The sequence below is a fragment of the Octopus sinensis genome, linkage group LG9, assembly GCF_006345805.1.
Source record: "Octopus sinensis linkage group LG9, ASM634580v1, whole genome shotgun sequence".
Classification (NCBI taxonomy): Eukaryota; Metazoa; Mollusca; class Cephalopoda; order Octopoda; family Octopodidae; genus Octopus; species Octopus sinensis.
The window spans coordinates 5,357,695-5,376,776 of NC_043005.1; the positions used below are offsets into that span (position 1 = coordinate 5,357,695).

The 19,082-nt window shown below is 34.9% G+C and overlaps 1 protein-coding gene across 5 annotated transcripts in view; it reads left to right on the forward strand.

Moving 5' to 3' along the window:
* The window catches only part of LOC115215537 (putative extracellular sulfatase Sulf-1 homolog), a 213,472-nt gene that overhangs the window by 66,795 nt on the left and 127,595 nt on the right, over positions 1-19,082 (forward strand). For all 5 annotated transcript variants that reach the window (XM_036505734.1, XM_029784718.2, XM_029784721.2 and 2 more), the window contains one exon: positions 17,604-17,893. In XM_036505734.1, coding sequence (XP_036361627.1) covers positions 17,674-17,893 — 220 coding nt within the window. In that variant the 5' untranslated portion in view covers positions 17,604-17,673. The remainder of the gene's footprint in view (positions 1-17,603; positions 17,894-19,082) is intronic.

Consider the following 19,082-nt stretch of genomic DNA (forward strand, 5'->3'; position numbering starts at 1 on the left):
TTAAGGCAATAAATATTTTTGTTTTTGAAAATTAATATTCATTTCATCATTTTGTATAAGCACCAACAAATTTGATGTAAGTCAAATTATAAGTGTTCCATGTATCTCATATTTCCCAATATTAACCCATAGTAACCATTATATATTTCCAAAGTTAACTGTCATATGATAAGTGACCTTGATTCCATTATTTACTTCTGTCTGTCTGTTTCCCCCCCCCCCACTCTCTGCCATGCCTGTTTTGCAGGCATTGCTAATCATAGACTTTCAAGCAAAATTCAACATTTTTTTTCTTGGGTAAGAATTGGAAATTGTTTCCCTGTTACTTTCTTTTAGTCTGTTTACAGTTTAGTCTGCTAATGCTCTGCTCTTCTGAACTTACTCTTGAGGCACATGTCTTATTTTAATCCTTGTATATGATATTAACTTCCTGTTTTAATCTGATGTAAATGAAAACTCTCCATAAAAAGTTCTTAATAAATATTCCAAACAAAGCACTTTTTTCATTGGCCCCTTTTGTTTTTCATTGGTCTCTGTTGCTGTTAGCCTAACTCAGCCTTGAAGAATACATTCTTGCCATGACATTCCCCATTTTCATCCTATGTGCTGGGGATCTAAGATGAATTTATCTAATGTTGCTTTCTTTTGAAGATGGGAGTATGATTTAGGGCAGATTTGGTTGCTATGTCTAGCATATCTCACAACCACACAGTGACTCCATCCTTGGCATTGTTACTGATATGAATCATGATATATAAAACGCATTAAAATCTCATACCTATTCCCTGATAGTCCAACTAAAAATCTAGACAGGCAACTGCCTAAAAAACACAAGGTACAATTGTCATTTTGAATGTTTACTTCTCCATACTTGGATGCGTTAGAAAGGATTTGTGGAGGCAGATATTCTACAACTAGAAGCCTTTCCTCTCACTGACCCTCACATGTTTCCAAGTAAAGAAATATTTCCATATGGTCATGTTTTCACGGAAGGCTGGAGACAAGTGGCTCTGCTTGTATGATGGTGATACTCATTTACACCTGCCAAGTGATGTCAAGACAAAGAGACACATGCACTAATGTGTGATGAGCTTCTTTCAGTTTCCTTCTATGAAATTCACTTACAATGCTTTGGTTGGCCTAGGGCTATAGTAGAAGAAGCATGCCCAGAGTGTCACACGGTTGGATTGAGCCCAAAACTATCTGGTTGGGAAGCGAACTTAACCATACAGACATGCCTGATGGTTAATTCTTATCAATAACATGAAGTTTAGTCTAGTAGTGTTTCAAGAATTGAATTTTTCAAAAAGTGCTGTCTGGGATTTCATTTTGTCCCAAAAGAATGGTTATATTGAGTTCTAAACTACCTAAATGATAATATTATTAAAAATATTTGAGAACCTGAGAAAGCTTGATGATGGAATAATACAAATCTTATTTTCCATTGATATATTTTTTTTATTCTATGTTACCATTTGAGGCTAATGAAAGAGCCTCTATACAGCTGGTGTATTTAAAAGAAATAGCAGTCAAAACTCCTTCCTAATTTCAATCCTTTAGCATTTAAACTGGCCATATCTGCCCAAAGTATTCTCCTTGCTTTGTTCAAATTGGCCAGATCCAGCCTCTCACACTTACCTTACAGTGTCATTCTAAAAGTAAACAATTACATCATGATGGACTTTGGGTGGTTCTTAAGAAACATGGATGATGTCCTTGAAAGCTACAAGATAATGCATGGCTAATTCAAAGCAATATGAATAAATAAGCATTACATTTGACTGAGAAATCTGAATGCTAAAGGGTTTAAATAAAAAGCACAACCCCCCCACACACAGACATTGTAGTTTCTGGTGGACTAAAAGACAGGGAGGAGGATCATATTTTGGTCATATGTCTTTTTTATTAGAGCTACCCAACATTAAGCAAAAATATCATTGGATGATTCTGGTGTTTTTTGTCAGTAAGAGATGTTCCATATATTTGACCATCGCCATTGTCATCATTTTAATGTCTACTTCCCCATGTTTGCATGGGTTGGGCAAAATCTGAGGCAGATTGCCAACCTTCATCTGTTTCTGAGCAAGTCGTATTTTTCACAGAATACTGAAAACAAACAATGTAAATTGTATGATGGTGATATTTATTTACAACCAGCACATGATGTGAAGACAGGGGATGGAGGTGGACACACGGACACACACACACACTATTTGATGGCATATAAGATGCACTAATGAACTGTTGAAATTGGAATGCTTGTGCCTTTTTTTATGCCATTAAATATGGTGTGTGTGTGTGTGTATACATATATATTTGTGATGGACTTGTTTCAGTTGCTATCAACTAAATTTATTCACAGGGCTTTGGTTGATCTGGGCCAGGAGAAAATGCTGGCCAAAGATGCCACACAATGGGAGTGGGACTGAACCTGCAACCCTATGGCTGAGAGGCAACTTTCTTAATTACCCGGCTTTGCCCACACAAATTGCATTTTCACAACATCAATGAGAGAAGAATTAAATAAATTATATGATAAATCAAAATATTAATTTATTGACACACACGCACACACACACATATATATATATTCAATATATATTCAATTTATATATATATATTTAATATATATTTTGATGTAAATTAAAACTGAAAGAAATTTTCTGATGGAGTGTAAAAATGATGAAATCTATTTAAGGCACAGCATGTAATTTTAAAAATCAAAACCATATAATTGAAATAGGGTGCATCAAGTATTTTAGTTCCTACCTCCCATGGGGTTTAATATTTAAATTTGATTAATTATTGGGCTTCCTTTTGATGCATGTCTTACCAGTTTTACATTTGTGTGTATGTGTGTTTGTTTATTTAACATCATTGGCCCATTCTTGGGGCTGAGTTTTCTATGACTTCCTTCCCCAATCGCCACCTATTTCCAAGGGATGCAATCTCTCAGTTTATTGAAACAGCACAAACATATTTTATGCAGGGAGTTGGAAACAAATGACACCAGATGAACGAACCTTTTGTTTACAAACATTGCACATGTTGAAACATGTTTTCACAGTGGACTGCAAGCAAACGTCTGTTGACATAAAGCTGTTGTTTACAAGTGAGTGAAATGCATGTGTAGACAAAAGGGAAATATTAAATCACTTCTCTCTCTTTCTCTCTCAAGCACACACACTTACTTTCCATATATAATGTCTGACATTGGTGTGTAGCAGTAAAATATTTCCAGGTCAGTTGGTGCTACTGATGTGGCTGCCCATTAATTCTCTTCAAGAATGTGGCTATGAATCCACCAGTAGCACACATCTGCTTCTAGAAAGTTATTTAACCTTTTAGCATTCGATTATTCTGTTCAAAGTAATGCTTATTAATTCACATCGTTTTGAATCAATCAGGATCTTGTAGTTTCTAGAGGTCAATGATATGATTGTTTATTTTTAGAATGACATTGTAAGATAGGTGTGAGAGGCTGAATGTGGTTGCTTTGGACATAAAACAGCTAGAATATTTGGGCTTGATATGGCCAGTTTAAATGCTAAAGGGTTAAAAAACACAGCGCTTACATATACTTCTGATTCCTGTCTTTGGTTCTGGAAGAATGTGGTCTGATGGCAGAAAAAGAACCATCAATACAACTAGGCTCTGATCACACTTGCACAAGGTTGCATGAGGCTTTTTAAAAATTTTTATTTAATTTTTTTGGTTGGGGGGGGGACCAGCTGTAGCAGGCTTAGCAAATGGATTCATTTGGCTTTGTGAACTAGATTGAAGTATAAACTAAATCTTGTGGGCCAGTTTTGGAACAATTATTCCTAAAACCTTTTTCACATTTCAGTCTTTCTATGATAGGCACAAGGTCTGAAATTTGGGAGAGGGTGGGGTGGGGGCTAGTCAATTACATCAACATAGTGGTCAACTGGTACTATTTTATTGACCTTCTGAAAGGATGAAAGGCAAAGTTGACCTCAGCAGAATTTGAACTCAGAAAATAGAGTATAAAAAGACTGCTAAGTGTTTTGTCCACCATAAAAACAATTCTGTCTGCTTGTTGCCATAACAACTTCACCAATAATAAAAGGAAGGATATGAAGTGTTAGCAATGCTTATGTGTAGAGATGTGAGAAAAACTCATCCACATTGTACTTATACATACATATATATATATATATACACACAGTCCTTAGTGTAAGAATAGAGATAGAGATTATCCAAATGAATCCAAACATTTCTTGAGAAGACCAATGTTAGATTGAAAGCCTGTGCTATTTCAGTGTTGTTCATATCACTAGAATCTTCTTAGATGAACATGTACATAAAGTTTTGGTGGGCAACTTTTGTAAGACAAAGTCAGTGGGAAGTAGGTTTCATCTTTTGGTTTATAAGTTTTTCTTTCTTTAATTGAGATGACAAACGATTCGCTAAGATGCCCTGGTTTTTTACGAGTGGAAACTGGTGTTAATCACAACTCTAATTAGGGTCTGACTCTGAGCAACGTATGTATCTTAGAGAATATTTAAAAAATTCCAAATAATTATGAACACTTCTCTATAAAATGAAGCTGAGGAGGCAAGGATGGCTGATTAAATAGTGCATAGTCCACATCTGGTCCCCTGACCTATTATTTACTTCTTAAACTTTGCCTTTTTTTTTTTGAGCTGTACTTCTTTAACCTTTGTCATTCAGCCTTACCTGCAAAGCAACAGTCTCAATCATATTAAAATAAAGTTCTTTAACCCTTTTATTAATATATTTCTGCTGAAATACCCTACTTTTGTTTGAATTGATTTTGAAAATGAAGAAGAATTTAGTGAAATAACTTTGTCATTATGAATATAAATCAACTTGGAATTTTGATGGAACAATTTAGTTTAGAACACTGAAGTTTATATCATTAAACTAATAGCAGTCTCAGATGGGTTGGTATTAAAAGGGTTAAGACTAATCTAGAGAGAAATCCCAGTAGCACAGACTTTCCTGTAATGGACAATTCTAGAGGAATATATGGAATGTGTAAGTAGGAAATTTGACGATGGGAGGAATTCAGAACTGGATGATGCATGAGAAAACAAAACATTATTGAGAAGATCTTTCACTGGCCCTATTTATAGCAGTCAATGTAGTAGATTTTCTATTATATTGTGCAGTTACACAAAGGCCATTATTAAATGTAAAAATCACAAGGTGTGTGTTAGTTGTTACTGTTTAACCCTAGGAGAGGCTTGAAACTTTTCAGCCAAGACCAACTCATCCTTGTTTCAGACTCTGTGTGTGTGGTAGTTCTTGTGAATACAGTTTGATGTATGACAACTACTATTTAGTTCAGATTATCATCATCAGGTCTGCTTCCAGCACAATGATTTAGTTACTGCCAAGTAGCATTACTGGTTATGCTATATTGAGCAGATGTTGGAGAAATGATGATAAACCCAAGTTTATATCAATTGCTCCCTGTGTATGTTTCACCATTGTGGTTAAGGATCCAATTGCATTTGGGTTATCCAATGCAGAGGTCTCAAACAATCACATTGGGGAAATGTATGTAAGAATAAATGCTATACACTTATGTTTATCGTAATTTCTCATATATATATAGACCCACTAAATGGTATCTTGCGAAAATGTTTACTGCTATAGCTCTGAGCCAACGAAAACTTTGTGAATAGGTTTGGTAGAAGGAAACTGAAAAAAGCCTGTCACATACGTTTGTGTGTGTTTCTCCTTGTTTTGACATTATGTGTTAGTTGTGAGTGAGTGTCACCATCATTGCAGACGATGCCATTTGCTCCCAGTTTCCATGGAAACATGTCTGACCAAGGGGAAATATTACCTTACTTCAAAACAAGTAAGGGTTGGCCACAAGATCATCCAGTTGTAGAAAATCTGCCTCAATAAATTCCATCTGATCCATGCAAGCATGGAAAAGTGGATGTTGAAATGTTTTCTCACTTCAAAATTTAGTTTAAACCATTTCTCTCCATTAAAAATGTTTTTCGCACCCGTGTGTACTTTTGTTATACACTTGAACTAACAGCAATAATCTCCTCTGCATCTAGCCTGATGCCATCCCATCCAGACTGAGGATCGAGAAGGCGAGGTGCCAGCTGCAATAATGATAAACAACTTTCACACCCTTGCTATTAATTAGTTTGGAACTTCTAATCGGTACCTAAGTACACTGTATACACATGCACGAGCACATTTCTGTATATGTATCTATATATGTGTGTGTGTGTGTGTGTGTATGATATATGTTTGCACACACACACACACACACACACACACACACACACGCATGTATATACTACCTATACTTCATAATGTAATTCAGTGCCTTTTTCAATTATATTAATGATTTCTATCTGATAAAATGTTCGATAATATGCAAAAGAAAAATAAATGTTCCAATTCATCCTCCTATTTAGAATTATATAAATATAGAAATCACACACGCAAATACGCATATTCCACTCCATCTTATGTTGTGACTTTTTCCTAGCTGTCATTATTCCCCGCCTCTTATCTTGTATATGTCCTTTAAAATTTTACACACACACACACACACACACACATATATTCCATTCCATCTTGTCTTTTTCCTGGCCAGCTTCATTCCCCATCTCCTACCTTGTATGTGTGTGTGTGTGCATATATATACATACATATATATATATATATATATATATATATATATATATATATATAATATATATATATATATATATACATACACACACACATACATACACACTCCTCTCTTAGAATTATATGTCATTTCCAACTATACTTAATTCCTTTGATTTATTTCACATGTGACGACAGCTTCCACCACCAACATACTTCACCTCTGCCTCTGCTAACTTATCTCATGGTTTAAAACATCTTTTTTCGGTGAAAATTATATTTATGAGATATATTATTAAACTGTGCGTTTTCTAGGTTTTTTAATCATACAAGATATTGCTTTTATCACAATTAAATAAATGTGGACAGTTAGAAATTCTCTGCTTTTTTTTGTTGTCTTTTTGCTTCAACAATATCTTTACAACCCTGTGCTCACCTTCTCACATACATACTTTCACACTATCCACCTAATGATTACACATAACCCTGGTGCTCTCTACCTCCTCTAATGCCACTATATATGTGTGTGTGTCTGTATAATACACGCACACATACACACACATTCTCTTTCATGTATATATACTTTTCTATGTCTTTATACACCAAACATCAACACTCTGTACCTTCTTAACTAATTTCAACCTATGCATATATACTTACACATTTGCATGTCTATGCACATATATCATAATATACATGCATGTGCCCATGCATACAAACACTTCCTACCTCCTCTAACTAATGCCAATACACACACACACATCTCTATACACATATATACACCACACTAACACATGCACACATGTTCACTCTTCCAGACACAATTACACTCTTATACTTGCATCTACACACCTACCCAAAGTCAGTGGAGGGGAGGTGGAATGGCCATCATCACCAAGATGCTGTCTGAGAACCCTCTGGAAGACAAGGAGAGTCTGGCAGGGAATGTATAGTTGTGAGGTTAAGCCATTTGGTCTGAACTGTTGCCACCTTGTCATAGATTTGGATAAAAGACACATAATGTATTGAGTTTGAGCTGCAGTTATGGAGAATTAGAATTGGTTAAAGGTACCAAGTACATATTTCTGGGAGTTTAAGATCTGGTGGTGGTGGTGGTAGAGTATTTAGAGGGAGGTGCATCTGTTGGGTTGATGGTGATTGGATGGGGCCAGTAGGAGTGGAGAAAAAGGATTTTGGTTAGAACAGCTGGTTCTTCATGTATCATCATCATCATCATCATTCTGTTTTCACTTTTCCATGTCTGCATGCATCAGATGGAATTTGTTGTGGCAGATTTCTACAGCTGGATACCCTTCCTGTTGCCAACCCTCACTTGTTTCTGAGCAAGGTAATATTTCCCCATGGCCAGACATTTTCTACAGAACAATGGAAGTGAATAACCCTGCTTGTATGACAGTGACACTCATTTACAATCAACACATGATTTCTAGACATGGGTTCACACACACACATACATGCACACAACTGGATATTTTCAGGTTATGTCAACTAGGTTTTCTCGTAATGCTCTGATTGGCTCAGGGCTGTAGTAGAAGACATTTGTCCCAGGTGTTGTGCTGTGTGGTTGAATCCATGGCTATGTGGCTGGGGAAACAAACTTCATTATGTATATCTTTTTTTAATATATATATATATACTTTAATCAGGTGGGTAGGCAGTTTTCATATAGATGCCTTAGTGGAATTTGATCTTAGAATGCATAGAGCAAGAAAAAGTACCTCAAGGCATCTGGTCTAATATTCTCACAGTACCACCAGTCTACCATCTTGGATTGGTACTGTTTTACTGATTGCCAAAAGATTGTAAAGCAAAGTTGCCCATGATGGGATTCAAACTTCAAATGCAGAGAGTCAGAACAGAAACTGTGAAATTATTCTGTCTGGTCGGCTAACAACTCAGTCAAGTTGCCAATTGTCTGTTGAATTATTTGTGGAATTATTTTTCTGAGGGAGACTCATTGCTCTAGTATAATAATATGTTAGCTGACAACATCCATGTGATGGGACTGAACTTCTAACCATGTGGTTTGAAAGTGAACTTCTTGACCACACAACTAAACCTCCACCCATACTGTGTTCTCACCTATTTAATATGAATAACCAGTATTTAATATGAATTATGAATTTTGTGAGAGAATTTTAGCAGCATTAGTCACCTTACAAGTCTCCAAACAATTGATAGAAGTTGTAAGTCTAATATCTAAACGTTTCACCTGAATTTTGATGATGTCAGCAAAATAAACTTTCCTTTGTTAACAACTCTGTTGTATTTTCTCAGTGTTCTACTAAAATCCTCCTTTACTATTTTTAGCTATTTCATTGTATTTCTGTTATTTACAAACGTAGCTTGGGCTTAGCTATGGTTGTGTGGTTAAGAAGTTTTCTTCCCAACCACATGGTTCCAGGTTCAGTCCCACTCTCTGACATCTTCTACTATATTCCTGGGCTGAGCAAAGCCTTGTGAGTGTTTATGATAGACGGAAACTGAAAGAATCTTGGTGCACGTGCATGCACACGAGTGTGTGTGCACGTGCTTATGTCTCCGTGTCTTAATATTGAGTGGTAGTTGTAAACAAGAGTCCCTGTCACGCAAACAATATCATTCATTTCTAATTGTTCATGCAATACCTGTCTGGCTATGTGGAAATATTACCTTACTTTGAAATAGATGTGCATTTGGCAGTAAGAAGGGCATTTGGCTGCACAAAATCTGCCTCAACAAATTTTTTTCTGACCCATAAATGCATGGAAAAGTGGATATTAAAACTGATGGCAGCAGAGTGGACAGTATTGGTATTTAGCCCCTGGTCATCCCTGATGAAGCAGACATTCCACTGCAACCTTGCTGTTTGTTTGTTCCCTTGACATATTCCACCTAGGACTAAGATTTCAATATGCTCTCTATTCTTTCTTTTTAAAACATTAGGGTCTGATTCGACAGCTTTGACCAGGCAAGGAAATAAAATAAATTCAGCCCTTTAGTCAGTGAAACAGTGTCAAAGCACACCTAACAATGTGTATCTACAGTGTTTCTCCATCTCAATACTCTACAACATTTAATGTGTATAAAATGAAAAAAAAAAAAGACCCTACAGTTCCTATGACTTCCAGAAAGCTTTTTCATACAAACAGTTGTCAAAGCGTGGAATAAACGACCTAAAAATTACCAATACTACTCCTGATGCCCCCCACCCCATTCCTCCTTGTGGCACTTTTACCTTTCACTTTTCTTTCTTTTTATGTTTTATTCTGTGTACATATTGGTTATCTTTACTGTCTGTTTTGGCTTTTGATGTTTTCTGTCCCTTCATTCTTTTCTGATGAGTTGTAGTTACCTGAGCATTGTATACAATAAACTCATCATTATTTTATTAGCTCATCATCATCATCACCATCATCATCATCATCATCATCATCATTATATGATGGACAAAATGCATAGCACAGCATTTTGCCCGGCTTTATGTTTGGAGTTCAAATTCCTCCAAGGTTGACCTTATTGTTCATTCTTTTAGGGTCGATGAAATAAGTACCAGTCAAATACTGGGGTTGATGCAATCAACTAACCCCTTCAACAAAATTTCAAGTCTTGTGCCTGTGCTAGTAAGAATTATTATTATTATTATTATTATTATTTATTAGGCAGTGAGCTGGTGGAATCACTAAAGCATTTCTGGCTTTTTACATTTCTGAGTTCAGATCCTGCCAAGGTTAACTTTACTTCTCGTTCTTTCAATAAAATAAAGTTTTGGGGGTTTATGGTACTAACGACTCACCTAGTCAGCATTGCTGACCTTGTCCCTAAATCAGGAGTGAAAGGTTGTAAGCAGATGAAATCGTTAGCATGTCAGGCAAAATGCTTAGCAGCCTGTCTTCTGGCTCTTTACATTCTGATTTCAAACACCATCCTTTCAGAGCTGATAAAATAGGTACCATTTGAGCACTGAGATTGATATGATCAACCAGCCTCTTCCCCTAAATTGCAGGTCTTGTGCCTATAGTAGAAAGTATTAGGGCAGCAGGCTGGCAGAATTGTTAGCATGCCAGACAAATTGCTTAGTGGTATTTCATTTGTCTTTATATTCTGAGTTCAAATCCCACCAAGTTAAACTTTGCCTTTCATTCTTTCAGGGTTGATAAAATAAAGTACCAGCTGAAGACTGGGTCAATATAATTGACTATCCCCTTCCCCCCTACATTTCAGGCCTTGCACCACCTATAGTAGAAAGGATTATTATTTATACTGAACAGTAGCAAACGAGACTGTTGGTTATATTTATATGTTCTTTATATTTTTCCCCATCTTTAATCAATTTAATTTTAATAAACACACAGTTTTAATGACTTTTCTTTTCCAATTCATTTGCACTCAATTTTGCTAATAATCTTACTTTGCATGCTCAGTGGTGGCAGCTCACACACTCAATCCTCTTCTCTTCTGTTTCTACAGAACATCTGCATTCACTGCCACACAACATCAGCTACCACTTACACACACACACACACACACACACACACACACACACACACACAAACACAAACACACACACACAAACACACCACACACACACACACACACACACACACACACAAACACACACACACACACACATGCGTATAATCTGCGTTTCATATATAAAATCCATGGTGCCAAGAGAACTAGCAATACAGCAGTTTTCTATATTTCTTCCACTAGCTCCAGGACTATCTCCCCCTCTCTCTCTTTCTCTGTGTTTCTCTCTCTCTCTCTTTCTCTGTGTTTCTCTCTCTCTCTCTCTCTCTTTCTCTGTTTCTCTCTCTCTCTCTTTCTCTGTGTTTCTCTCTCTCTCTCTCTCTCCTGCTATGAATAGTTCTTCCATTTCTAGAGTAATGTTTTTCTGTTTTAATTGTTTCAAATGCTCTAATCTAAAATACTTGTTCTAAATGCCTTTACATAAATGCTATTATGAAGTTTAAGTGTACTTAAAAAAGGTCAACTGCTGACAAATATATTCTTATTTAAATTAGAAGATGAAATATGTTAGATTCTATGCTTAGTTTTGCAAGCTTTAGCCATATAAGTAAAAACAAAAGAGAGGCACCACAAAATGGCAGAATGTTCTGTATTTGATATCACCATTACACACACGGGTGCATGCATGCACATACACACACAACTGGCACTGTTGGTTGTGACAATGAAGGTTCCAGTTGATGTGGTCAACGTAAGAGCCTGCTCATGAAATTGAAATGCAAGTGGCTGAACGCTCCACAGACGCATTCTCTTCATGTAGTTCTTGGAGAGATTCACTATGACACAGAATGTGACAAGGCTGGCCCTTTGAAATACGGATACAATTCATTTTTGCCAGCTGAGTGGACTGAAGCAACATGAAAATAAAATGTCTTGCTCAAGGACATTATGTGCCACTGGGAATCGAACCCATGACCATATGATTGTGAGCTGAACACTCTAACCCCGCCCATCTCTATTTACAAACATGAGTACAACTATTAACTCACACCCAGCCATCATTGGTCTGGGATTTACTGTGATTAAATAACGACTAGATGGTCATGGCTGGGATGCCTTTAAATGTAACCCTTTTGTTACTGTATTTTTGTAGAGTATTACCAAATATTTCATTACAAGGTCATAAACTAAGAAATGTTTGGTCAATTCATCATCATATTTTTCGATCTGTAGAATAAATATGTTCCATTTTAATAATGGAAAAGAATTCCAAAGACAATAAATTCAAATTTCTGACTTAGAACGTTCTAGAAATCTTGACAAAAGAAGAATTATATAACAAAGTAATAATGTGAAGACATTGAAAAACACATATCCACCCATGTGCGCATGGGGAAAAGTTTAACGAGTTTTGTATTAGTTTAAGGCTTAAAATAGAAGGGAAAGAGGTTTTACATTTTTGGATGTTAGTCCATCATCGGAATAAATGTAAAGAAGTGTGAAAGGTGAAAAGTGATTGAGAAGAGAAAGGAAACAAATTTAGGATCCAGATGGGAATGCTGTTTGGGGTGGTGGGTAAGAAGGATGAAAGGGCAGGTGTGTGCAAGCATGCATGCGAGCGTGCACACACACACACACACTCACCTGTTAACGCAGATATTCTGTATTGCAAAAAGAAATACAAAGATAGTGCAACAAGAACTCAATACATTCTCAGTGAATTTGAACATCACAAGAACCTCAGTTATTCATGAGGCATCATTCAATTTATTTTTTATAGAATGTTCCTTTTCTTTCCTCTACTTAAAAATTGTATCTCTATATCTTTTTCCATCGTATTTTTTTTTGAGTCTGGTTTAAAAAATGATTTGGACTTTTGTTCTGTAAATCATCATCATTGTCATTTAATGTCTACGTTTCCATGGGTTGGACAAAATTCATTGAGGTAGGTTTTTTACAGCTGGATGCCCTTCAGACAGATAGTACTTCCCTGTGTTTGCCTAATAACAAATCACGTAAATGAATGAACTACATTTGAAGAAGTTTATTTATAACTACATGATAAATTATGTTGTGCTAAACCAGAAGTGGTTTATTAAAAAAAAACCCTTTGCATCCATGATAAGGTCATCATTACATCTGTTTTTCATGCCAACAGGGGTTGGATGGTTTGACAAGATTCAGCAGGTCAGTGGACCACATATTGTTGCTGTGTTTCATTTTTGGCATAGTTTCTGTGGTTAGATGTCTTTCCTAACATACACTACTTGACATCATTTACTAAGTGCAATTTTTTTCATAGCACCAACACTATAGAGGTTTCCATGCCATCAAAAAGACTAAAGAGATCTCTCAAGTTCTAAGTTGTCACTGCTTGGATTGATTACTAATCAATCACTTATGGAGTGTACTGAGTTGTTTTGTGGCACCAACACTGCAGGCGGTCATGTTGTGGCTTACAAAATGAAGAGTTTATTATAAACAAATTTGAGAAAAGGTCATTTATAATTAATTTCAGTTTGTGTGAGGAGTTGAAATTCTTGGAGAATGAAATTTGAGTTACATAAAATATTAATTAGTTAAATTTTGGAATATCTCTTATCATTTCTCATTTAAATGTATATGCATGGGTGTGTGTGTAGCCACTTGCATGTTAATTTCATGAGCAGGATGTTCCGTTGATCAGATCAACTAGAATCACCCGTTGTAACTGATAGAGTGCCAGAATATATATATTTATATATACATATATATATATATATATATATATCATTCAACTATGGTAGTAGTTAAATAATATTCTTAAAGTAGCTTTTTTGTCGCAGTTAGCATCTTCCAGGCAGTCTCACTAATTCAGTTGTAATCAAAATCAAATTCAGTTTTTTTAATTATGTTTGACTAGTGATAAGCTACATTTAGACATAAAATACTTAAAATGTGATGCAGTATAGCAAAAGTTAAGAGAAAAAAGTATAGCCCAAACTGATTGACTGACAGGTAGTAACGTCTGACATTGACACTTTGAATCCACATCATTCTTTTAATTTTGATTAAGAATTATATATGAAAGAGAAATGTTAATGGAATATATTGGTAAAGGTTTCGTAAAATTTTATCCATTAGAAAAAAAGATATTTAACTTTCATTCTCAAATTTTTATCAATTTTTGCCTGATATTAAAGGGACACTACAAATGTATGAGTTAAACTATTTCTTAGGCGCACACACATAACAAAAGATAAAAGACTACACAAATCAATACAAAGAGTTCTAATATTTATTTTCATTAGTCTAAAGTATTTTTGTAAAAGAATGAAACTTTTTTGCTTTATTTTTTGTAGTATGGCTTTTTAAAGTCCATTTTTGAATAAATTATTTTAATAACAAGATTTTTTATAAAATATTTTCATTTTTTTTATTTTGTTTCTACTCAATCACGTAGTAGGGCTGTTCAGAAAAGGTAAATGACAAAAAATGCAAATATTTTAACTGTCAATTTCACCATTTAAAAATTTTCAAACACGGAGTTAATTATTTGCATGCTAAAAATGGCTTTATTTATAATTTATTTATTAGTTTTATAGTAAATAGAATATGATTATTTGTGGCTTTGTTGTCTCTATGAGCAGTACTGAAGTCTGTAGTAAGGCTGTTCAGAAAAGGCAAATGCTACTTGTAATTATATTCTATTCATTATTAATTTAATTTAATTTATTTAAAATAAAGTCATTTTAGTAAATTTGCTACCTCATTTTTTTTTTTTTCATTATTTTCAACATTCTTTAAATATATTCATTTGTAACTTTGTCTCTTGTACAGTACCGAAATTACAGTACATACATTATGTCCAGAAAAGGCAAAGTTGCAATGATTATTATTTATTTTTAATTTAATTTGTAAATGAGAATTACTCGGATGAAAAAAATCAAAATTTTGTTTGAATTTTCTTGGAAATTTTTGAATTCAAAATGACTGCAAAATTAAAATTTTACTATTACTGCAATGCTTGAACTGGCCAATGAAAAATGCGGATGCATACTAGCAATATTCTTAACAATTAAACCAGGAAAAGTAGAGGACAAGAAAAAACTCATTAAAATTAGAGCTTAAAATATTGCTGCTAAAATGAAAATTTTAAATTTGTTAATTAATATATATGACTCTGGCACTTGGTCTGTTCAGGCTTAGCCCAAGGATAAATTTCGTGAAGTGAGTGTGTATTTGCAAGCTGGTTTAATTTCTACCAATTACAACCAATAACTGTGACTAATACAAATGAACCTGGCAGGTGTAAAAGACTGACAACCCTTGTCGAGAATACAGGCAACAATCAGATTGCTGATGTTTGTTGTACACTCTGCTGTCGTTACTTGATTGCTGTTATTCTGTGCTTTACACGGTTGTTTTATTTTTACCTTTAACTTAGAGATGGAGGAAGACATAGTGCTAGATGTAAAAAAGAAGCCATTTGGGGCTAGAAATAAAGCGGAAAATATGAAATTCTTCGAGTGTTTTATGTGAAATCTGTGATGAACCTGAGTGACGCTGATGACCTGGGGTTACCTCTGATATATATATATATATATATATATATATATATATATATATATATATATAATGTGTGTGTGTTTGTATACACACTCAATACACACACGCACACATATACCAAATGGGTTAACAGCTGGGAGAAAGGCACTTATAAGAGTGGTGATGTGAAACATCCCAGACTGAGGAAATCAGCAAGTGGTGCTCCAGCATGACCACAGCCACATGGTTGAAAGGAGTCAAAGAGTATCTATACATGCACACATATTGATCAATAGATAGGCAGACGGCTGTATAGATATCATCATAAAAATGTAATTGTAATGCATTGCTCGTTGCTGTTGTCCTTTTGCAGGGGGGGGGGCGGAGAGAAGGAAAGATAATTTCGTTTTGTTTGCGTTTTCATCTCTTTAATCCATACAACAACCCATAAAAAAAAATCTCTTATTCTGTAGAAATATGAATCACACATTTAAATGCAGGCAGCGTCCCGAGCACTTGCACACACACACAGAGTTTTTGTACCATCACAAGTCAAATGCAACAATTTGAAGAGGTTAATAAATGCAAACCTTGAAAGCTGCATCAGATTACATTGTTTATACTCCACTTAAATATAAAACCCAGCCATGACTCATTGGTAGACAAATGACTCACAGAACTGGTTCTGTGGAGCGGTCAGTCCCATATACTATACTTCTTTTTCTATTGAAAATATATTATATTCTGCCTTCTCTTTCAAGGATATTTTTAGTCTTTTAAATGTTTGTTTCTATAACCAGTAAGACTTGGTTCCTATAATTATTTATAACAACTAAAACAGAACTTTACCAATTTTCATTATATGCTAATGCAACTTATTTTATTTATGTTGGAATGGTCAGCGGATTCAGCCTTGTTGCAAATAAAGGTTAAGTGTTTTGTTACAATATCTCTGTGCAAATGTCCTGTTAAGATTTCATGTAATTGTAGCCTCAAACAAATTTACTCTGTACGTCGACTAAATAGCAACAATTCACACTGACAATCAATTGAATAATTAACATCGACTCTTTTGATACCAATCTGCATGAGATTGTCTCAAGTTCGAAGATACCAATTCCTTATTTAAAAGTGATCTATCAAAATTCCATGATAATGTGTTACAAATACCAGGTTAATAATGACAAAAGTTATTTTACTGAATTCTTCATTGTCTTCAAAATTAATTGAAACGAGCAGTTTATTTCAACAGAAATATAATAACAAATGAATGGAATAGACCAGTGTTCAAAGTCATCCCAACCACGGTCATGTTATTTGTGTGTGCTTGATCACAGTAAATCCCAGACTACATAATTCAATGATAGGATGTAAGTCAACCCTTTCAGTACTGCCCTGCCCTGCCTGTGGCTGTCCCTGCTTCTATGAAATACACTTCCTATTTTAAGGTGATTGAAATTAAAATCTTCCATCATTAATTAACGTTGATTTATGTTCCGGACACTAGTTTGATAATGATAGTTGATGAATTTAGTAAAATAACTTTGTCATTACTAATCTGGTGTTTGGAACCTAAATTAACGTTAATTAATGATGGAAGATTTCAATTTAGATCACTTTAACCCTTTAACATTCACCTTACTCTTTCAGATGGAATACATATTTATTTACAGTGTTTTGAATTAATCATACATTATCTCATAGCTTTGAGGTTTCTGTGATGTCAGTGTTTATTTTTACGACATAGCAGGGTAGGTGTAAGAGGCTAGATCTGGCTGGTGTGAACATAAAACAGAATATTTGGGCCAGTTTTGGCTGGTTTAAATGCTAAAGGGTTAAGGCAGGAAGTTTGTGTCATAAAAAAGGGGTGGTTTCAAGTGGAATGGTATCAACAAGGCTAAGCCTCATCTTTATCGCTTATAAAGAGAATTTCAGGAGTATTAATAGAACTTTTTCTACTTTCATTGCAGGTTTATGAAATGACAACACCATCATAATCAAGGGTTATATACCACCTTACCTTCTGGAGTACTTTTAGCTATGGCTTGGACATTACCTTCAACAAGACTTGCACTTACCACGTGCTTTGTATTGCTCTTCTGTTGTCTGACAGTTGCCCGATTGTCTAGGATCCAAACTCTACGGAGACGTGATGAGGCTAAGTCCAAAATATCTCATCAACGTTTACTTCGATTGAAAACTCGCAGTGACAAACCAAACATCATCTTAATTCTTACAGATGATCAAGATGTTTTACTAGGTAAGTTGGTGCTTTCATGAATCTTTATTTATTCATTCTTTCATTGTTGAGCCATAAGATAGCTCCAATCAAGCCATGCCCATCCACCATTTGCTTTATTTTTTTAAGGCTATTTATTTGACCTTTTGTTTATCCAAGCATTTTTGTAGCTTTGTCCTAAATATCCATACTTGTTTTTAAACTTCTAGTTAGTCCTTGTTTTATACATTCTGGAATTCACTTTCTTTTTATAAGTCCTAAGTTACTCTGGTAATAAGAAAAAAAAAGGGGGGGAATATGTATCATATATAATGTATTGGGAGAAAACTATATTCTCCGGTGTTGACTTTTCTCATTTTTTAAATTACAGGGGGATGATTTGAGGGAAATGTTTCTGCTATTTTTTGCAGCTTTAGCTCTGTTCTGTTTGATTCAGGTTCGATCCCACTGTACAGCATTTTGGGCATATGTCTTCTATTATAGCAAGTTGATGCAAGTAGTTTATTCCGTCCCCTTCCAAGTTTTAGTTCATGCATTTGAAAAACTGCATTATTTATGGGATGACCTAGTTTTACTTTTCTTGGAAAGAGGTGATGGTTGTCAATAGGAAGGGCATCCAACCATAAAAAATCTGCCTCAACAAATTCTGTGTGACTATGCAAGCCTGAAAAAGTGAATGTTTGATGGTGATGGTGGTGGTGGTGGTGGAATATCCAAAGGTTCCACAAGTTTGCATTTATTAGTGAAAATTTTTGATGTAAAATGTATTTCATAATAATTCTACGAGTGATTATTATTTTTGTGTGTCATTTTGATCTTATAGTTGTTTAATGGTTTACAACAATTTCTTGGTTTTTTCCCCCTCTAAAATGGGAAAAATTGGATAGAAAATAACTTTTGGAATAGTAATTAGAATAACAGCTGGATGTGTCCTTCCTGCCAATAATTACTTCTCCATAGACCTCTTAACCATCCAACAAATTGTGGCAGATAGATTTAATATTCCTTCTTTAGGTGTATGCATATTGGCTGACATGAGGTTTGAGCTTATGATCATGTATCAGCATCCTGATTTTCGAATAGAACAAACCATATGCTCAGAGCCTGAAGATTGCTTGCTGACACAGGACATGTTATAAAACCTGCCTAGCATGTCTTAATGACAAGAAACTATTAGTAGCCCTTATTGTGATACAGTGTATATTAAGTA